The sequence below is a fragment of the Ictidomys tridecemlineatus genome, chromosome 9 (genome assembly GCF_052094955.1).
Source record: "Ictidomys tridecemlineatus isolate mIctTri1 chromosome 9, mIctTri1.hap1, whole genome shotgun sequence".
Classification (NCBI taxonomy): Eukaryota; Metazoa; Chordata; class Mammalia; order Rodentia; family Sciuridae; genus Ictidomys; species Ictidomys tridecemlineatus.
Genome location: NC_135485.1, coordinates 97,791,825 through 97,813,262, shown reverse-complemented (window position 1 = coordinate 97,813,262; position 21,438 = coordinate 97,791,825). Strand labels below are relative to the sequence as shown.

Sequence of the window (21,438 nt, the reverse complement as noted above, 5' to 3'; positions counted from 1 at the left end):
TCTGTTAATGGCTGTTTCTTTCTCTTGGATATTGTGAAAAATGTTACAGTGATAATGGGTATGTAAAATCTCTTTAAGATCCTTACTTTTGATTATTTGGGATATATATATATATATATATATATATATATATATGCAGAAGGGAGATGCTCAATCATATAGAAACTCTATTTTTAATGTTCTGAAGAATCCAAAGTCCTGTTTTTTTCATTTTCATTTTTATCAATTATGCATGCACATAATTTAAAGATTCAAGTAGTTATTTAAGTTTGGCCAAGAAAAACAGTTGTCCTTCACTCTCTTTATTCTATTTCTTCTTCCTCAGGGACAACTATTTTTCAATTCTCTTAGGTGATTCTCTTGGTATTTACTTTCATATTTTAAAATAAGATTTTATTTTTCCATTTCATTATTTTTCACTTTTAGGCATAACGTATTCCACTATGAAAAATGAGAACTTAGCCATCTTTTTATGTTCTCACAACATATATATTCACAGAAGATCTTGCTATGGAGCTCCAGTAGTTATACCATAAATTTAGCTATGTTTACATGCTGTTTAAATTGTTTAACTTATGTATCTGTCATGATATTAGTATAAAAAAAACCAGAACACTCAAACTGATCATTTGGAGAAAAAATTAATAAAGTGATTATTTACAAAAATGTGAGAATGCTATGGGGAAATCTTTGCAGCCAGTATTCTGCCCCAAGGGTAGCAAAAGAGGGGAGCCATATAACACCTAGGTTTAAATGGATAAGGGAAGAGGTTAGCATAGGAATGGACAAAGAGAGGGATGTGCACAGGACAATCTGATAGGTCTGTGTTGTTCAGTTAATACTGGACAAAGAGAGGGATGTGCACAGGACAATCTGATAGGTCTGTGTTGTTCAGTTAATACTACAGAAAGAAAATTTAGGAAATAAATATCCTTATCTCAGTTTCTTTTCTCATTCTGATTTCCTGTGTGTACTCTTCATTGATTGAACCCATCTGAAACCAGAGTGCAACATTGTTTTATTGTTGTTATTGTTATTTATTTGTTTGGTACTGGGGATTGAACCTGGGGGCTTTTAACCCCTGAGCCATATCCCCAACCCTTTTTATTTTTTTATTTTAACACAAGGTCTTACCAAGTTGCACAGGACCTGCTAACTTGCTGAGGCTAGTCTCAAACTTGCAATCTTCATGCCTCAGCCTCCTGAGTTGCTGGGATTGCAGGCATGCACCACCACGCCCAATGACCTGTTGCTTTTTAATTCCAATGAGACTCTTGGCACACAGAGCAGGGTAGAAAGGAAGGAGAATAAATTTGAAGATGTACACAGATACCCAGCACACAAAGTGAATGCTGGTTAGCTACACAGAACACCACAATTAATTTTTCTTTCATGTATAGCTTTTTTTAAGTTAGTAATTATTTTTCTTTTGCCAGTTCCTTCATTTTTCCTTGTCTAATTTTATCTCTCAATTGACTAACCTTTTACGACTTTCAGATGTGTGTGGTATTCTATAAATTGTGCCTTCTTGCAGAAATCTCTCCCAGTGCTTTCTGATCTGCTCCAATCTGAACTGCCTTTCTATCCGTAATCCTGGGATCACACCTCATTATCATTCTAAGGGACCCCTTCTTCTCTATTCTGTGTGGGATCCCAATTCCTTATTTTCTGATGTCACGTTGACTTATTCCTTTATGCCCTTATCTGGGGAGAAGTGTATTTCTGAGTGGTTCTCTGAAAAAAATGATTGGGAGATGAATATTTTGATACTTTGTATACCAGAAAATGTCTTTTTAATATCATCATGCTTCACTGATGGTTTCCGTAGATGTAGAAGTTGTTCTTTGTGCATATAAAAACATTACATTGTTCTATTTTATTCTAGCTTCCACTGTTTCACTGAGAATTGACAAACCAGTCCGATTCTTGGTTCTATGTACATTCTATGTATATATGTCCTCTCATTGGACCCTTGGAAGCACCTAGGAATTCCCCATCTGAAATTTTGGACACTTGGTGGGATCCTTTTAACATGAAAATTCTGCCTCTTGTAGAAACTTTTTGAAATTCTCAATTTCAAAATTCATTCAATCTCAATTTCCTTGATGAAATTCAATTTTGTTGATGATTTTTTTCTTTCTTTGCTCCTTTTTTTCTTTTTCAGAACCTCCTAGATTGTTACCTCTAATTTTATTATCTTTTCTCGCTTATTTTCTATCTCTATCACTTTTCTCAATCTCTTATGAAGTTTTCCTACTTTAGTCTTCTAACCCATCAATGATTTCCTTTTATTTCTGCTCTTATTTTAATATTCAAGGGCTCTTTGTTTTCTTAAAATTAAGACAAGTTGCTTTTCTATTTATCAGATTCCCTCATATTAGAGGCATGCCTGGGCTGTCTAATGATCTCTTGACCACTGACAAAGTTGAGGACTAAATGACACCCTTGAGCCCGTAGGTAGTTGAAAACTGTGTTTCATGATTGTGTGATCTGTCATTTCATTTGAGAACCCTTCATAATAGGTTCGTTAGGTCTTTCTCCTCTCAGACTGGTCAGAATACCCACAGACAGTTCTTCAAGTCTTCTGTCTGCAGGGAAGCAGTGTGATTTCTAAGGTTGGTGGTGGGGAAATGGAAAAGGGTTTCAGGGTCAGCATACATCTGTTTCTTATTTTCCCTCTTTTCAATATGGGTCCACTATCCTTGTTAATGCATAGCGTCACTCATTCTAGAGACTGTTTTACCATTTGCAGAAAAAGAATCTTCATCTTCTGCCAAGGAAGGGAAGAGATAATCATTCAATTTCATTGAAATGGTGAAAAAATCTGGGGCTCAAATTAGATGACACCAAACATGGTATTATTATAGTTCATGGTTTCAGGGATTCACTGGGCTGTTGGTCATTCAGTTTGGATTGGAATAGCTGGGGTCCCAAGGGGAGTTCCCCCCACTCTCTCTCATCTTTCATTATGGTCTTCTTACATGGTGGCCACAGAGAAGATGGACTTCTCCAAAGTGAGTGAAGGTTTCCAGAGTGAGTGTCCCAAGAATACCAGCATAGACTGCACGACTGTTTCTAGTCTAATCTTTAAAGTCAGGCAGCATGATTTCCATGGTTCTGTTCTTTTCAGCATCCTATTCATTGAGGTCGCTGTAAAGACCCACTTATCACTAAGGGTGAGGCTTATTGGAAGAGCCCTTGCCTAACGAGAACAAGGTCCTGGGTTGTAGCCCCAACATCCCACACATAATAAAACAACCACAAAGATCCACCTGGTTTTGAGAGGCAGGAACCTAGACTCTACATCTTGATGGGAAGCATGTCAAGGAATCTGCTGATTTGTTTAAATCTCAGCACAGACACTCAATTAGTGCTTCTTATCTTAGACTCTTTTCCCCTGTCACTCTGCTACTCCACTGTGTGGGAGATTCGTACCACCATGAATTCTTATTTTTATTATTTATTTTTAAATTTTTTAAAAATTAATTAGTTATACATAATAGAAGGATGCATCCTGACACATCATACATAAATGGAGCATAACTTCACATTCTCCTGGTTGTACATGATGAAAAATCACACTGGCCATGTAATCATATATGTACACAGGGTAATAATGTCTGATTCATTCTACTATCCTTTCTACTCCCATATTCCCTCCCTTCCCTTCACTCCCCTCTGCCTAATCCAAAGTATCTCTATTTTCCCTAGCTCCCTATTGTGAATTAGCATCTGCATATCAGAGAAAACATTCAGTCTTTGGTTTTTTGGGATTGGCTTATTTTGCATAGCATATTCTCCAGCTACCTCCATTTACCTGCAAATACCATAATTTTATTCTTCTTTAAGAGTGAGTAATATTCCATTGTGTATATAGACCATATTTTCTTTATCCAAACTAGGTGTTGAAGGCACCTACTTTGGTTCCATAATTTGCCTATTGTGAGTTAAGCTGCTATAAACATTGATGTGGCTGCATCACTGTAGTATGCTGATTTTAAGTCCTTTAGGTATAAACTGAGGAGTGGGACAGATGGGTCAAATGGTGGTTCCATTCCAAGTTTTCTGAGGAATACCCATATTGTTTTTTATAGAATGGTTATACCAAGTTGCAGTCCAATCAGTTATGTATGAGTGAATCTTTATACACACATCCTTGTCAACATTTATTTTTGCTTGTATTCTTGATAATTGCCATTCTGAGTAGAGTGAAATGAAATCTCAGTGTAGTTTTAATTTGCATTTCTCTAATTGCTGGGGAAGTTGAACACTTTTTCATATATTTTTTGACCATTCGTATTTCTTCTTCTGTGAGTCTCCATTTGGTTCCTTTTCCCATTTATTGATTGGGTTATTTGTTGGGTTTTTTTTTTGGTGTTAATTTTTTTAGTTCTTTATATATTCTGGAGATTAATGCTCTGTCTGATATGCAGGTGGCAAAGATTTTCTTCCCTTCTGTAGGCTCTCTGTTTATGTTCTTGATTGTTTCCTTTGCTGTGAAGAAGCTTTTTAGTTTGATGTCATTACATTTATTGATTCTTGATTTTATTTCATGTGCTTTCAGAGTCTTGTTAAGGAAGTCAGTTCCTAAGCCTATATGATGGAGATTTGGGTCTACTATTTCTTCTAGTAGGTGCAGGGTCTCTCCACCATTAATTCTTGAGCCTTTGTTCCATGATTTTGTTGCTTATTTTTCCTCCTCCTCCTCCTCTTCCTCCTCCTCCTCCTCTTTCTTCTTCTGTTCTCCTTTTATTTAGACTTGAAACTTTCATATATACATATATTCCTATCATTTTCACAGGGTTTCTAGATACAGTAAATTAGATTATCCTCATGCAAAAGTTCTAGAATCGCCCTAATTTTTCCACTATGAGCTCTCTTACACTTTCTCAAATGCTTATTGCAACTCTGATAAATTTAACTCCTAATATGGTTATATAGCTGTCTGGAAATGATGCTGTATTATTTCTACCATAGGCACCATTGTTGGTCTCAAGCATCTCTGAGATTCAGAATCGAGTACTAGAAGAGGTTCACAATCTGAATTTTGTAAAGGACAATAGTGCCACCTTTATTGAGAGGAAACTCAGTTTTGAAAAGAAGAAGCCTGTGCCGGTTCTGGTGAGTATAGGAGCATCCATGACTGTTAAAATATTACTACTTCACTTTGTCCGAATCATAGTATCATATTATTTTTCTTATCACTAATTTCATTCTAATCTTATAATTTGTTCTTTATGTTTAAATTTCCTCTCTATTTCTACCCTGTATACTAAATATATTCTATAGCCTTTGTTCTATGAGTTTGTTAATCCATAAAATCATGAATTTGGGTTTCTGTTTTGTATATAGCATATCCTTAAAATGCCTAAGATGGTGCTTGACACAAGACAGGCACTCTAAATATTTGTTTACAAGTATTTTAGAGGTAAATCATGTAACACAACCTTTGCATTTTCAAGCTAAGGCACCCTGGGTTCCAGAGATAAAGTGGTTTTCTCAAAGTCACTTAATGGGCGGGAGATTGGAAGGGGTCTATGGCTTCTTACTCCTGCTGAATTCACTGCTATTTTCTAGAAAAAGACAAGCAAGTGTGCAATTTATTGAATGAAATATTATTTATCAAGTGCTTAATATAGCAAGAGTTAAAATGTTGCTCAGAAAATACCTAAGGGTTAAAATGTTGTTCAAGAGGGATTAGAACCTCTGCCTCCTGATTTTTCACATGAATTTTCTTTCTTTTCTACAACACTGCCCTCTTGTGCTTACTAGAGAATTTTTCACTGCATGACTTACTGGAGCACTCGACAATAAGAGCCTAATCTAAGACTTCACCTTGAAATAAGCCCCAATCAGTATATGTTTTTAAAGAATCTTTGGAGAAAAATGTTACGAATTTACTGAGGATTTCATTATACATCCACATAAAACAAATATTCTCCTTGCTTTTCCCAGCCAGAAGTGCCACGTCAAACTGACATTCATCGCTCCAAACTTCTGTCCACATACAGTGCAGAGGAACTCTACCAAGCTAAGCGCAAGTGCAATGCCACACAAGAATATGACATCAACCTTTTGGAAGGAGAGTTGGTGGCTGTGATGGAACAGAAAGATCCACTGGGGAGTACTAGCAGGTGGCTCGTTGACACGGGAAGTAAGTTTTTCTCCAGAATTACCACCCCTCTTCAGGTTGAGATTTTTTTCCCAATGGTCTTTGTGTGCTTCTCTAAACCCAGGCATTTGGGAACAGTATGCACTTGACATTGGTTCTTCTTTCTTTTTATTTCCTACCTAGTTGTAAAAGGATATGTGTATTCCTCCTTCCTAAAACCGTACAATCCAGCAAAAGTGCAGAAGACTGATGCTGAGAACAGGTTCTGTGACGATGATTTTGACAACATCAGCCTCTTTGTGTCTTCTCGGCCAGCTAGTGACAGTGTCACAGGGACCCCAGAAGGCAGCATAAGTGATAGCAGCTCATCTCTAAGTGGCACCTGTGGAAAGTTTGAAACAAACGGCACTGATGTTGACAGCTTTCAAGAGGTAGATGAGCAGGTAAGAATTTGAACCTCAATGAAAAAAAATAGGCTCTTCAAAACTTGGAAGAATCTCTAAATGCTCACTATTTTACTGTAAGACTTGATAGGAAAGCGCCAGCATTGCCATCAAAAAGTCCCAGCTCTATTAGTGGGTACTCTCTGTGGACTGTTTTGCAAAGAATTTAATTCTCCAAGCCTGTTTCCTCAAATGAAACAAAGAGGACAATGATTCCTATGTTGCAGAGTTGATGTTTTAGAGATAATGTGTGTGTGTAAAGTACCTAGCAGAGTAGACACTCACTCAATAGTAGCTGTTGCTGTTACAACTCTGTTGTTATGTACTTAAAGTGAAAATGCACTTTGTACACCCCTCCATTAGAGAAATGCAGTTCAATGCTGAACAGATTGTGACCATTAATAGCATGTAGGAAATTGTTCCTGATTCCTCTAAAAGCAACATCTTCATTGAGCTGTCTAGTAATTGGCCATTTTTAATCACTTGTATATTCCATATACTACATACTGATACTTTTAAGGGCTACTTGTCCCTCACTGCACTGATGCAAAGGCTACTGGTATAATCCTATCACAAGATGGTATGTTAACTATAATGTAGGATTCATTTTTGTTTCAGTATAAAGTTTCAGTATATTTCACTGTTAATTCTCAGTTGGTGACCAACTAATTCTTATTCAACTTGTTTTTTTTTCTTTATTGACTTTTTATTAAGTAAAAAAATTCTTTTATATAGGGGTGATAAAATTTACTTTTGAAAAGTTAAAATAGTCAGAAGAAATATATAAAGTAAAAGTTAAGGTCTTAATTGCTTTCTTACTCCTACTCTTCAGAGACAATATTTATGTATAACTTTTCAGACATATTCCATGCACATACAAATATATATATTTATACAATTAATAAACATATCATGTGTGTTACATATTTTTTCCACTTAAAAATAATATATCAGGGCTGGGTTTGTGGTTTGGTGGTAGAGCGCTTGCCCAGCATGTGTGAGGCCTTGGGTTCAGTACTACATAAAAAATAAATAAATAAAATAAAAGTATTGTGTTCATCTACAAAAAAATAAATATTTAAAACAATAAATAATATATCATAAACTAAACTATATCTAATTAGCTTAATTTTTTCCTTAAAAAACTCTCCATAGTATTTTATTTTATAGAATAAGTCATATATGGAACTCTTACTCAAACAAAAAAAAATTTAGAATCTTTTAGGAAAGATTTTAGGAAAGTTCTTTTTCACCTGTTTTGTGCTCTTTTGTGAACATATCTATGAGGAAAATCCTTAAAAATATAGGAGGGCAGAGAGTTTATATAAAACCTTGGAGACATTGCTGTACTGCCCTCCAAAAATATTTTATGTATTCTGTTTATTCCATTTACAGTGTAGATTGCCGTTCAATTCATGACTTTTCCTCCAAAATAGCTTTATTAAGGTCTTATTTATTTGCCCATATGAATTAATTCATTTTAAGTATAAAATCCCATGATTTTAAGTATATTTACCAAATTGTGTTTCCATCACAGTAATTCAATTTAAGAACATTTCTTTCACTCTCAAAAATCCTTTGTATCTATTTGCATTAATTGCTCTTTACCATCTCCAGCTTTAGGAAACCACTAAACAAACTATTTCCTATCTCCACAGTTTTGCCTTTTCTGTATATTTCATATAAATGAAATTATGCAATATGTGGTTTTTACAACTCCCTTTTTTCATTTAGTGTATAATGTTTTTGAGATTCATCTGTGTTATAGTAAAAATACATATTTTATTGCTTTTAATTGCCTAGTAATTTTCCCTTTCATGGATATAGTATGTTTTAACCATTCACCAGTTGATGGACATTAGGGTAATTTCTAATTAGGGGGTGTTTTAGTTAGCTTTTTGGCTGCTGTGACCCAGAGACCTCACAAGAACAATTTTAGAGGAGTAAAAGTTTATTTAGGGGTTCACAGTTTCAGAGGTCTTGTCCATGGATGGCCGACTCTATTCCTCAGGATTTGAGGTGAGGCAGAACATCATGGCAGAAGAGTGTGGTAGAGGAAAGCATCTAGGGACATTGCATTAGGAAGCACAGAGAGAGCTCTGCTCAACAAGCAAAAAATATATACCCAAAGGTACACTCCCAGGGACTCAACTTCTCCAGCCACACTCTACTTGCCTACAGTTACCACTCAGTTAATCACTATTAGAGGATTAATGCACTGATTAGGTTAAGGCTCTTGTAACTTGATCATTTCACCTCTAAACCCTCTTGTATTGCCTCACACATGAGCTTTTGGGGGACAACTCATATTTAAACTATATCACAACCCATACTGGTCAAGGTTGAGTGTAATAGGAAATATTTATTCAATATTTATTGTATGCTATGTTATCTTCACAACCTTCTTATTAAGTATACATGATGGGTTCTGTGGTATATAGGATTCCTAGAATCTTCCCTCAAAGATAAAATGACCCATTTCAAACTGAAGACCTCCCTCTGCAAAGGGAGAAACTATCCCAATGAATTTATTATAAGGAGAAGAGAAGGCACCTGTTGGAAACCCCAGTATGAGAGAAAAAAAAAAGTCCACTAAGGAATATTTCTTAACTAAGCCAATAGAAGCACATGAGCCAGTGGTTTTCAGATTCCTCTCATAATGAAACTACTTGTCATCCCTTGGAAATGGAAAGGATTGTATTATCTTCATAATCCTTGTCAGGAGGCTGAAGTTTCCATTCCAGTGGCTCTTAGAAAGTGTGAAAAGAAATGGTTAATCCCTTATGTTTACAGTGTGACTGTCTAAGAAAAATCACACATTCTAGAGATCCCTAGAAGGAGATTGAAAAGTGGGAGTAAATTGCATCATTTTTGAGAGTAATGAGAATACAGTATATAATATCTCACACTTGAGATACCCTAAAAAGCAGCTTTCTATCTTTTTTAGGTTTTGATTATGTGTTTGTATTTTTAATCAAGAACATCAACTGCAACTTAAGTTGGCTTAATTATGTGCCCCTTTTAGTCTCTATTTCTTTTCCTATTCTTTACCACTATGGAAGTACTTCTTTTGCAAAGAATTGTTGCAAAAGGGTGTTGTAAGCTGTAATCTAGTCTTTTAAATTGTTCTAGTGGAGACTGACAAGGACAGGGTCTCTACCTGCTATTCATGGTGCATCTTATGGGGTCCTAAAAAATCATTCAGATACAGGTAATTTTAGACTCATTTATGTTACAGTGACTTTGTAAGTTTTATACTTACAAAGTATAAAATAAATAAAGTATAAAACTTTGTAAGTTTTATACTTTATTTATTTAGCTCAATTTTTTAACCTAGACTCCAAGAACCTAAGGAGTGTATGAATGTGCTTGGGTCGCATGAGTCTCCTCAAATATGTAAAAATGTGTATACTTTTATGATATAAGAAGTCAATAGATTTCAACAGGTTTTCAAAGGGTAATTTTATTTAAAAAGATTAGAAATCACTGCTGCCGCTGGGAATGATGACACACACCTGTAATCCCAGCAGCTCAGAGGCTGAGGCAGGAGGATCTCGAGTTCAAAGCCAGCCTTGGCAATAGCAAGGAGCTAAGCAACTCAATGAGACTCTGTCTCTAAATAAAATACAAAATAGGGCTGGGGATGTGACTCAATGGTTGAGTATCCCTGAGTTCAATCCATGATACCCCACTCCAAAAAGAGAAAGAAATCACTTCTCTAGAGGTTTAATTTGCTTATTCATTCTCCCTCTCAAGCAAGAAGAGAGATTGTTGGGAAAGACATTTTCTAGGATAGTTTCTAGGATAGTTCTGGATCAGGAGTCTTATGGGAAGGGCAAAAACATTATTTACTATTTTTAATGGGACACATACTTTAATGGAAGTGCTTAATGGAGGACATTCTGTGGTATAACCAGGAGGTATGATTACCTTTCCTTTGGGGACCTCAGAACCAGTCCACTCAGAGTCCTGCATACTCATCCCACAAAGAAAGCACGGACTTATTCTGGGTGTTTTTTTGTTTGTTTGTTTTGTTTTTTGGAGTGCTCCTAAATTACGGTCCAGAGCCTTTGTTGAATAATCGGAATGAGCTAATAGATGTTCACAACCTGACAGTACTGATTTACACCAAGGGACTTAATTTTTACACTCACTGTTTTTGCTGGATCAACAAATGCAACCAAAGCAGTCAAACAAATATGCCTACTACTTCTAATGTATTCTCTTCCTTTGTTCATCAAATAGTAATGGCATAATATGACTAGTGTTCTATGTTGCATAAAAATCATCACAAATTTAGTGACTTAAAACAATATAAACTTATTATTTTAGTGTCCATGGTCAAGAGTCCAGGCTTGGATGCTTTGCACAAAATCTCACAGAGCTACAATGTAGGCATTGCATGGGCTCTTTCCTGAAACTTGAAGTTCTCTAGTAAGCTCATGGTTGTTGACAGAATTCAGTTTCATATTCCAGCAGGACTGAGCTATTCAATTTCTTGCCGGAAATTAGACAGGGATAACTTCAAGCAACTAAGGGCTGCTTTCAGATCCTTGCCATGTGATTGTCTCTATAGGCAGTTTACAGAGTTGGTTATTTCTTCATTGTTAGTTGTTTAGTTCATGTTAGTGAACATCTATTTGGCTTTCTTTCTGAGAGACCCAAATGCTTTTTTAATGGTCTCTTTTGATAAGGTCAGGCCCACCCAAAATAATCTCCCTTTTGACTAATTCAGTCATTTTCTCAGGAATCTTATCAGGCACTTCTGCAAAATGTCTTAACAGTAACCATGTAACACAACCTAACAACAGGAGTGAAATCCCATCACATTAACAAGTGCCATCTATAATCAAAGGAAGGTGATTATATAGGATATGTATAAGAGGGGTGGGAATCTTGGGGACCACTACATCTAAGTGCCTTGTTTGGTCAGTGGAATGTTGTCCTTGGCAGTTTGCAAAGAGAATCAGGCTTAATAATGATGGAAACCTAGTTTTAGAGGGCAGATCATTATCCAAGAATCAGTGCTTTTTTTTTCTATATAAATATTATTGAAAGTACATTTTTTAAAAAAACTGGTAAAAAGTTAGTTGCTTTGCTATCATTTTTGATAAGTTCATAGTCTGGTCTTGTACCTTTTTTTAGCAACTTTTGATCAATTCCCTAGAATCACTGAAGCAATTGTGAACGAAAATGACAATAATGACTTCCCTCTTATTATTTATTTTAATGGAGATGGATTTAGTGCTTCATTAATCCACTGTTGGTCATTAGTTTTTGAAGCTTGAGAATATTGAGTCATTTCTTTTTCTTCCTAGTTGCTGAGTTTCTCAAATTCCTTTTCAATATCTATATTTTGATACTACATGGCTAGAATGTTATTATTTAGAAAGTCCTTCAAAAATTTGACAGAATTATAATGTATTTAAGTACTCATTAAAATGAAGATTTGGAGAGCTATTTATTGATATAAAAAGATTTTAAAATGCTCACTTTATATATTTTTTGTTTTGGAAAAGAAGATTAAAATATGAATTTTGTTGTTAATTGGAGAACAATGACAAAATAAAAAAAATGAGATTCAGTGGAGACAGGTAATGTGATTTACCACAAGAGGAAGTTAAATGCACAAATATATAGAATAAGGGAATGCTGTACTGACAGTGGTACCACAGGAAAAGATCTGATGGTTATCAACAGTGAGTAATAAATTGGGTATGAGTCAATAATACAGAATGCTATTTTTTTTGAAATAGTAAATACCATGGAGAAATGGGTTCTATTCACAGAATATTATAAATAAAATGAGCCAGAGTTTTTCTGAGTACAAAAAAGCTACTAATAAAATATATTTTAGTAAATGCTAAGGAAAAATAAAAGAGCATTAGATTACAATGGTTCAAATTAATAACATTTTAATTAATGTATCTGAACCAAAACATATAAAATTTAAAGTTAGAAAAATAAAAATTAAAGTATTGAAAATAATGAGAAAACTTTCAGCTCCCAAAATACATTTTAGGTGGAAAACTTCTAATTTGTAGTCTAACATTAAAGAAAATACTAAAAAGATTAAAATAAGAGACAGACTTTTAAAAGATGACTGTAAAATTTATTTCCATTTTGAGTATAGAATATATGTCTCAATTTAACATAAATTATATAAAAACTGGAAAAAGTTCAACCTAAATAAATTTGGACCATGATCATCTAAAGTATTGAAAGCACATTATGTTTTATAGTTTAAATTTATGATTTCATGAGAATCTATATTTAATGTTTAAAATATAAACTATAATTTCATACTAAATATCTAGGTAGAAGATTTTATATTCCCCTTGAGAGAATTTGTGCCAAAATGAAAGACTACTACAAATATTTAGGAATGGTATTTTAGTAGATAATCCATCCTGCTGAAAAATCTATTGCCTCATTGGTAAAGGATACATATTATTTCAAAAATTCTAATTGATGGTTAGAAACTATGAATGTAGGCTCTTGAACATTATTTCAGGGGCTGTATTCCATCACATTACATTCCTAAATGCTTTTGCAAACCAAATCTTTCATTTGGCTTTTGTGGATCTGTTAGTGTTTTCACTTTCCAAACAACAAAACAATCATGAACTTATTAGGGACTCCAGTTTCTTTCCACAAGAATACACTCTGAAGATGTTTGCTAGAACAAGAGTATGTTTAAGCATTATGAAGCATGGACCAAGAGTAGGATTTGGAGTTAGAAGACATGGGACCTAGTAGCACTCATTAGCTCAATGATTAAAAGTATGTTTCTTTTCCAAGTCTCAATTCAGAATTGTTGAGGATAAAGCCCAAGTGATATGTAAACTATCATAAGCTCTATAAAAGGTCTTTATTATAATTTCTACCACCTCAATGCTGATTAATTTATAGTGTTCCCTTTTTCTTTCTTTTTATTATATAATAATGCATGTCCAACAATATTTTCTGTATTTATCTTGTAAAATACAAGACAATCTCCTGTATGATAGCCAAGACTTTCAGCCTAACTATAGTCAAATCAACAAATATTTGAATTCCTTCTGTGTACCAAGATGTGAGTGAAGTCAAGTTTAATTTTGACCTTTAGTCCATTTAGGCAGCTATAACAAAACTACCATAAGTTGGGTGGCTTACAAATAAGGGGAATTTCTCACAATTGTGGAGGCTGGAAGTCGGAGATCAAGGCACTGGCATTTTTTATGGTCTGGTGGGAACCAACTTCCTGGTACATAGATGGTACATAGGTGAGGTTCTCACCTGGTGGAAGGGATAAATGGTCTCTCCTGGACCTTTTTTTTTTTTTTTTAAAGGAATTAATCCTATGCCTGGAGGCTCTGTCCTCATGACTAATCAATCACCTCCCAAAGGCTCCATCTCAATATCATCAATTCGAGGGTTAGCATTTCAACACACAAATTTTAGGAGGAAGAAAATATTCAGATAATAGCAATATGATTCCTTTGAGGAGCAGCTTATGCTAGTTGCTAAGACAATAAAGCAAGCAATAGAATCAGAATTTAATCAGAAGTTAAATAACAATTCAAGATTTAAATAGAACTTAAATTACAACATAGTCCCCGCATATCACACTGCCCAGCATCTTTTCCTTGATCAATAAAGTCTCCTTATTGCTCATAGTTCCCATTATCAATTAGCACTAAATTTTGAAAGTTAATCTGATTGCCTTTTGTTTTCATATATTTATCTCTGCATGACATATTTTCTGTCTTTACTACTTCGTCATTTAGGTAGTTATTTCTTCTGAAATCCAGTTCACAATTAGCTAATATGTCACCTATATGTGGTTTGATGGTGGAAGTGCTGTGGGTTTGTTTGTTTTGTTTTGCCTTGTTGACATTATTTTTCTAGCTCAGCTCTAATAGGGTCTCTGATAAAATAACATCTGGCACTTGGTGGGCACTTCATAATGTTTGATTAAATAAATTAGTTTATAAGCATTATAAGCCAATTGATTTATTTTATACATAGCTAAAATTTTTATCAGTTATGATTTACTGGAAGCTCTATTTTAGAGCTTCCTATCTAATTATGCAGTGTTCTTTTGAGAAAAGAGACAATATGGTTTGTTAGTTACTTCTAAGTCACTTAAAGTAATTTTAAACTTGTAAATTTCATATAATGTCATTATAAAGTTCTGGAAAATAAACAAAGAAACAAAGAAGTAACAATGAGATTTACCTATCATCCCACCATTCAAAGAAATTAGCAATTTTAGGCATATATTGTTTACCCTAATTTTATACTTTTTTCTTTTACTATTTCATTATAAGCATTTTCTGTTATTAGTGTCATGAAATAACATTTTTATGACTACAAATTTTCTCAGTATGACAGTCTAGAATTGAACTTTTCTCTTCTTGCACATTCAGAACATTCCCACATCCCTCTTTTTACCTTCCATATAAGTATTAGAGTAATATTACCGTGTAAGACTATTTGCTAGAGTTTGTTTTGGTTGAAGAGATTCTTAGAGATATTATTGATTCAAAAGGAATTAACATTAAATTATTTTAATAGAAACTGCCCAATTGCCTTCAAGTATGGACAATTTAAACTTATTCTAACAGAGTAAGAATGCTATTTCACCCCATTCTTAATTGAGGTCATATTTTAGCAAAATAAGCCCAACAGAAAAATCTGGGCAATGACTTTGAAAAAATAAGAAAACTTTGACATTGCTTCTAAAAATCTTAAAAATCTTTATTATTTTTCTCTAAATTTTTGGGTTTTGTTCTAATAATGTCATTTGCTTTGTTGTCTAGATTTTCTATGCAGTTCATGCTTTTCAAGCACGGAGTGACCATGAACTCAGCCTTCAGGAGTACCAAAGAGTCCATATACTTAGATTTTGTGATCTAAGTGGGAATAAAGAGTGGTGGTTAGCTGAAACTCAAGGACAGAAAGGATATGTGCCAGCTAACTACCTTGGGAAGATGACTTATGCTTAAGGAAATAAAGCCTTTGACCTTCATTTTCCTGGCAAATTGATGATTGACTACCTCATAAAACTGACATTCTGAAACTTTGGGCCAGAAAGTAAGAAAGCTTCAAATTCATGAACTGATACTGAACCAGGTTTTAAGGAAGACTATATTTCCTAACAGGATTATTTCATGAATGTGTTCAATAAATACATGTTGAAGGAAATACTAAGCCAACAGAAGAGCAAAGGAAATAGCCCAAGCTCCAATTATAAACCAGCTAAAGGTGGAGATCTATTGAAAGAATAAATGTTGCTCTTTTATCATCATGAAAGACTGGATCTAAGAATAAGGTTTTTCAGTTTACTGTAATTTTTTCACTATTATATATTTTGCCTCAAACATGTTTTTATTTTTCATACGACTCACTTGCATATACACGTTTATATATACATGTACATCATATGGATTATGCAATTTAGGCAACACTATTATTTTTTTTGTGCACATGGTACTAGGGATTGAACTGAGGCCCTTGAGCATTCTATGCAAATACTGTACCACTGAGTTACATTACCAGCCCATGCAGTTTATACACATCTGTATAATACAGATTATACAAATATAAGTACAAACCATAGCATATACTACATATACACAATAAGATTAATAAACAGCCAACTAGAAATCTTTGATATAGAAGCTTCCTCCAATATAGGTTTTCAACCCCAAGAAAAAACCCTGAAAAATATATTAATATCTGATATTGAATGTATACTATAGAATACATATAGTTCTAAATGCTATATATATATAGTAACTAATTTAATACACATTAAGAGGAAACCATTGCCCAGGGAGGCGAAGTAATTTAGCCCAAGTAAGCAGTAGGGGCTGGAACTCAAACCTAGCAGTCTGATTCTAAAGGTTCCTGCTGCTGACTGCTATACTGTGCTTCTCCAGGAGTGTATACGTTTGTTATCTGCAAAGCACTTAGTGATGTGAATAATATCCACTGAGGAGGACCATTCTTCTCTTATGACTGTATTTAGTATTTAAAATTCTTTCAAAATTAAGGGCTTATAAGGACTTCCATATTACCCTAGAGAAATTAATTTTCTAGGTTTTAATTTTTATTGTTTTACTTAACTATTTTTGAAAGTATAGTGGTTTAAAACTTATCTTTCAAGATTTATAATGACACTTTAATGAGGAAATGTTTTTTTGATCACTCAGTTATTTGGATGATGAATGAGGAATGTGTGTTCCATGTTCTGAGCCAAAATGTAAATATTTTTAGTTGCTAATTTGTTCTTATATGAGGCAGGCACTGAGGACAACATTTGCTATGACATAATGTCCTAGGACACCAAACTTTGAGTATTGCTCAGAAAACGGTCCTCCAAGATTTCAGGCATATTTTGTCAAGACAGTTTATTGAACTAAGATGATTCTTTGGAACAGAAAAGATTAAATTTGATGTTAGTGATTTCCTGTAAAAGCAAATTAAGGTGGTTTTTCACTGTCCATATAAAATGTGTTCATATGACATTAAATATTAAGATTGGACTGTTACTTTAAAAGATTTATTTGAACTGTATAATGTTACATATACTATTGAGGACTACATTAAGCAAAATGAAGAGCACTACTTTTCAGAGACATTTGACTTAAACACACACACACACACATTCATACACACTGATATGTACAACCACAGGAAATCATGAAATATTTACATGACAGAAACATTTGTATTTTAAGATATTTTCCCTAAAATCATTAATCTAAACATGGCTTTCCAATTTTTTTGGCTTATTTTCTTGTTTTAAGTTGGAAATAGAAGATATATAGATATATAGGGACTTTTAATGTCTCTTAATTATTTTTTGTATTCAACTTCAAAACATTAGTTAATTGTTTATTAACAATTATTAATTAATTGTTAAGATAAAGGAAAGGAAATTCAAAATTGTTAAATGTGGAAACTATGCAGATGCCCAAAGACCAAAATAATGTGGAAATAATGTATATGTACTAGCCTTAATGAACAGCATAGATCTGAAATAATGACTAGATGTATATACGAGCATTTTTGTCTACTGGTGTAGTTCTAGGATTGATGCTTCATGTCTGACCTTTGAAGAATCCACAGCACCAAAATCACAACTGCAGTTGACTGCTGAGCAAGAGTTGTAATGAAGCTACTAACTGCAGTTCCCCACTATTGTGGTGAACACATACTACTATGAATATGCATTACAGAACTCATGTAATACATTTACTTTGTAAGTAGTTTGATTAAAATCAAGTAAGTTATAATTTAGAGGTTAGACATTAATTTATTGGACTCAAAAGAAGTAAACTCTTAGGAGAGTTATGAGATACATAAATCTTCAAGAAGTTGAAAAGACAAAACTGTTGGTGCCATCAATATAATTAAGGCTAGGTATGTTAATGTAATAATTTTGTTACATTCTTTTTAAAAATTAAATATTGTACAGAATAGGATTCTGAAGTGGATATTCTTTATACTAAGAATGAAGGGAAAATTTTTGTAGTTAATTTTTTAAAATAAATAATCCAACATATGTATATATTTTACCTAGTTTTTATTTTTAAATATAGATGCTCTTAACTGTCTATATAATATTTTTAAAAGTGTAAAAAAATCCCAAATTACTAAGAATGCTGAAATCATGTAAAAATCCAGTCACCCTTTTAATATCCCTTATATTTCAGAGGCATATTTTTAATCAGAGCAATGAAGAACTACATGACATACTTCCAATGCTAGAGTATCCCATACTAGTATAAATATAATTTGTACTTTCAAGATAGATATTAAGGGTGTGGTGTTACATATTTGTAGTCCCAGCTGCTCAGGACAGGCTGAGGCAGGAGGATTCTAAATTCAAGGCCAGCCTCAAAACTTAGTGAGACCCTAAGCAACTTAGTGAGACCCTGAGTCAAAATTTAAGAAAAAAAGGGGGCAGGGGATATAATTCAGGGGTAAAGTGCCATGGGATTAAATCTCTAGTACCCCCCCCAAAAAAAGATGGATATTAAGTGCCTGCTTCTATTTGTGAATAAATATAGTGTTTGGATGATTTACAAAAATTAGTATTTTCACAACTGATGCATGGAATTAAAAACTCTTCGCCTTATTTTTTTTAATCAAAGCTATAAAAATGAGACTATCTTTATATTCTAAGATGTCCAAAAATATCTTATTTGAATCCTGTTTATGAGTTCCTAAAGTATTTAATGTACTGCTAACCAGTGAAAACATCTAGTCATCACAAAACTCGAGCTAAATTAAACATTTATATTATAGTTGATGAAGAAGTGATTACACTTCATTGACCAGAAGGACACTGGACTTTACACTTTCTAGGGATAGATCACAATATAGAGAATGTTACTCTTTCAAAAGTCTATTTTTTTTCTTTACTTCTCTTCCTATATATACACATATAAAAACTCATTCACTAATTCTCTATAACATACAAAATTATTCCATAACACATTTTACTCCAGGGCTATTAGAACTAAACTGGGTCTCTAGGCCAGCTGCTGTTTTCATAATTTTGTAGTCTAACTAGATAAAGTCAAGATTTGCTTTATTTTTTAAAGTTTTTTGGAATAATAAATCATACTTTAACAAATGAAATGTTCTTGTCAAAAAATCTAGGAAATATATTCTTAGTAAATTAAATTTATTTTACTTAAAAAACACTGTGGTAGGTAAATGTATGCCTTTCTCTAATTTTTATATATATTTTAAAATTATTGTATTAATAAAATTTTATTTTGGAGTGTATTTTCTATATAACCTATAGATAATTTAATCTGTTACTAATAAAAAGCATATGCACTGCTAAATAGTGAGAACATCTAGACCTCACAAAACTCAAGCTAAATTAGACATACCAATTTACATTATAGTTGATGAGGAAGTAAGTAAATCTTTGTTAAGAATTGGAATCATCTAGTCAGGCATGGTGTACACACCTACAATTCCAGCAGTTTGGGAGGCTGAGAAAGGAGGATTTCAAGTTCAAGACCAGCCTCAGCAGTAGGGAGGTCCTAAACAACTTAGTGAGATCCTGTCTAAAACTGAAAAAGGACTGAGGATGTGGCTCAGTGGATAAGCACCCCTGGGTTCCATCCCTGTTACCAAAAAAAAAAAAAAAAATTGAAATCATCTAACCTTTAAACACAAATGAGCTGCAATTTATGATGGGGTCATGTCCTAACAAACCCATTAAACGTTGAAAATAGGGCTGGGGTAGTGGCTCAGTGGTTGAGTGCTTGCCTAGCACATGTGAGGCACTGGGTTCGATCCTTAGCACCACATATAAATAAATAAAATAAAGATATTGCGTCCACCTACAACTAAAAATTATTTTTTAAAAAGTTGAAAATACATTTAATATACCTAACCTACTGACAACCATAGCTCAGTAACACAGTATAGTTAGGAAATCAGTATGTATAGAAAATCAGATGTCTACTTGCATGATTGCATGAATAACTGGGAGTTGTAGTTTGCTGACCCCACTCTGAAACTTGAGAGTATCATATAGAATATTGCTAGCTGAGTAAAAGATAAAATTCAAAGTCCAGGGGCTGGGGCTGTGGCTCAGCAGGAGAGCACTCACTTTGTACGTGCGAGAACTTGGGTTCAATCCTCAGTATCACATAAAAATAAATAAGTGAAATAAAGGTATTGTGTCCAACTACAACTAAAAAATAAATATTAAAAAATTCAAAGTACAGATTCAACTAAATGTGTATCATTTTTACACCATGGATAAACTGTTAAGTTCTTAGGAACTGATTTCCTTAAAAAGGACTCGTAAGGTACAAGACATAAAATATCAATTGTGGGATGGCATCAAATTAAAAACCTTCTTCACACAAAGGAAACAACTAAGAGCATCAAGAGAAAGTCAAAAGAAAGGGAGAAAATCTTTGCCAGCTGCTCCTCAGATAGGGCATTAATATCTAAGATATACAAAGAACTTTAAAAACACCAAAAACAAAACAAATAATCAATAAATGGGCAAAGAAACTAAAACACAGACTTCTCAAAAAAGATTTATGAATGGTCAACAAATATATGAAAAATGTTCAACATTTCTAGGAATTAGAGAAATATAAATTAAGACTACATTGAGATTTCATTTCACTCCAATCAGAATGGCAATTATTAAGAATAAAAGTAACAATAAATTTGGCAAGGATGTGGGGAGAAAGGCACACTCATACATTGTTGGTGGGACTGCAAATGAGTGCAACCACTCTGTAAAGTAGTATGGAGGACTAGGAATGGAACTTATATGACCCAGCTATCCCACTCCACAGTGTATACCCAAAGGACTTAAAATCAGCATACTACAGTGAGGAAGCCACATCAATATTTATAGCAGCACAATTTACAATAGCTAAGTTATGGAGCCCTTCAACAGATGAATGGATAAAGAAAATGTGGTATGCATACACATGTATTACTCAGCCATAAAGAATGAAATTATGGCATTTGCCTGTAAATGGATAAAATTGGAAAATACCATGCTAAATGAAACAAACCAGTCCCCAAAAGTTAAAGGTTGAAAATTTTATCTGATATGTGGAACCTAATCCAAAATAAGGGGAGGGGGCAGATAAAAAAGAATAGAAGAAAAATCAGTGGAGTAGACAAAGAGCAGTGAAGGGAGGGAGCAGAAATGTGATGGGAAATGGGAATGAATCTAACCTTCCTATGTACATATATGAATTTATCACAGTGAATCTCACCTTCATATATATCCATGAGATACTAACAAAAATATATGTATAAGTAAATATCAGAAAGATCAGTAGAGTAGAAGAAAGGGAACAGGGAGAGGAAGAAAACAGGGAAAGGAGAAATAAC

At 33.7% G+C, this 21,438-nt stretch overlaps 1 protein-coding gene across 2 annotated transcripts in view; it reads left to right on the top strand.

Annotated features, from left to right (window-relative positions):
* Nucleotides 1–18,117, top strand: part of Arhgef38 (Rho guanine nucleotide exchange factor 38) — a 127,864-nt gene extending 109,747 nt beyond the window's left edge. For both annotated transcript variants that reach the window (XM_078021847.1, XM_005339804.3), the window contains 4 exons: nucleotides 4,978–5,121; nucleotides 5,956–6,154; nucleotides 6,296–6,555; nucleotides 15,360–18,117. In XM_078021847.1, the coding sequence (XP_077877973.1) occupies nucleotides 4,978–5,121; nucleotides 5,956–6,154; nucleotides 6,296–6,555; nucleotides 15,360–15,545 (789 nt within the window). In that variant the 3' untranslated portion in view covers nucleotides 15,546–18,117. The remainder of the gene's footprint in view (nucleotides 1–4,977; nucleotides 5,122–5,955; nucleotides 6,155–6,295; nucleotides 6,556–15,359) is intronic.
* The last annotated feature ends 3,321 nt before the right edge of the window (nucleotides 18,118–21,438 follow it).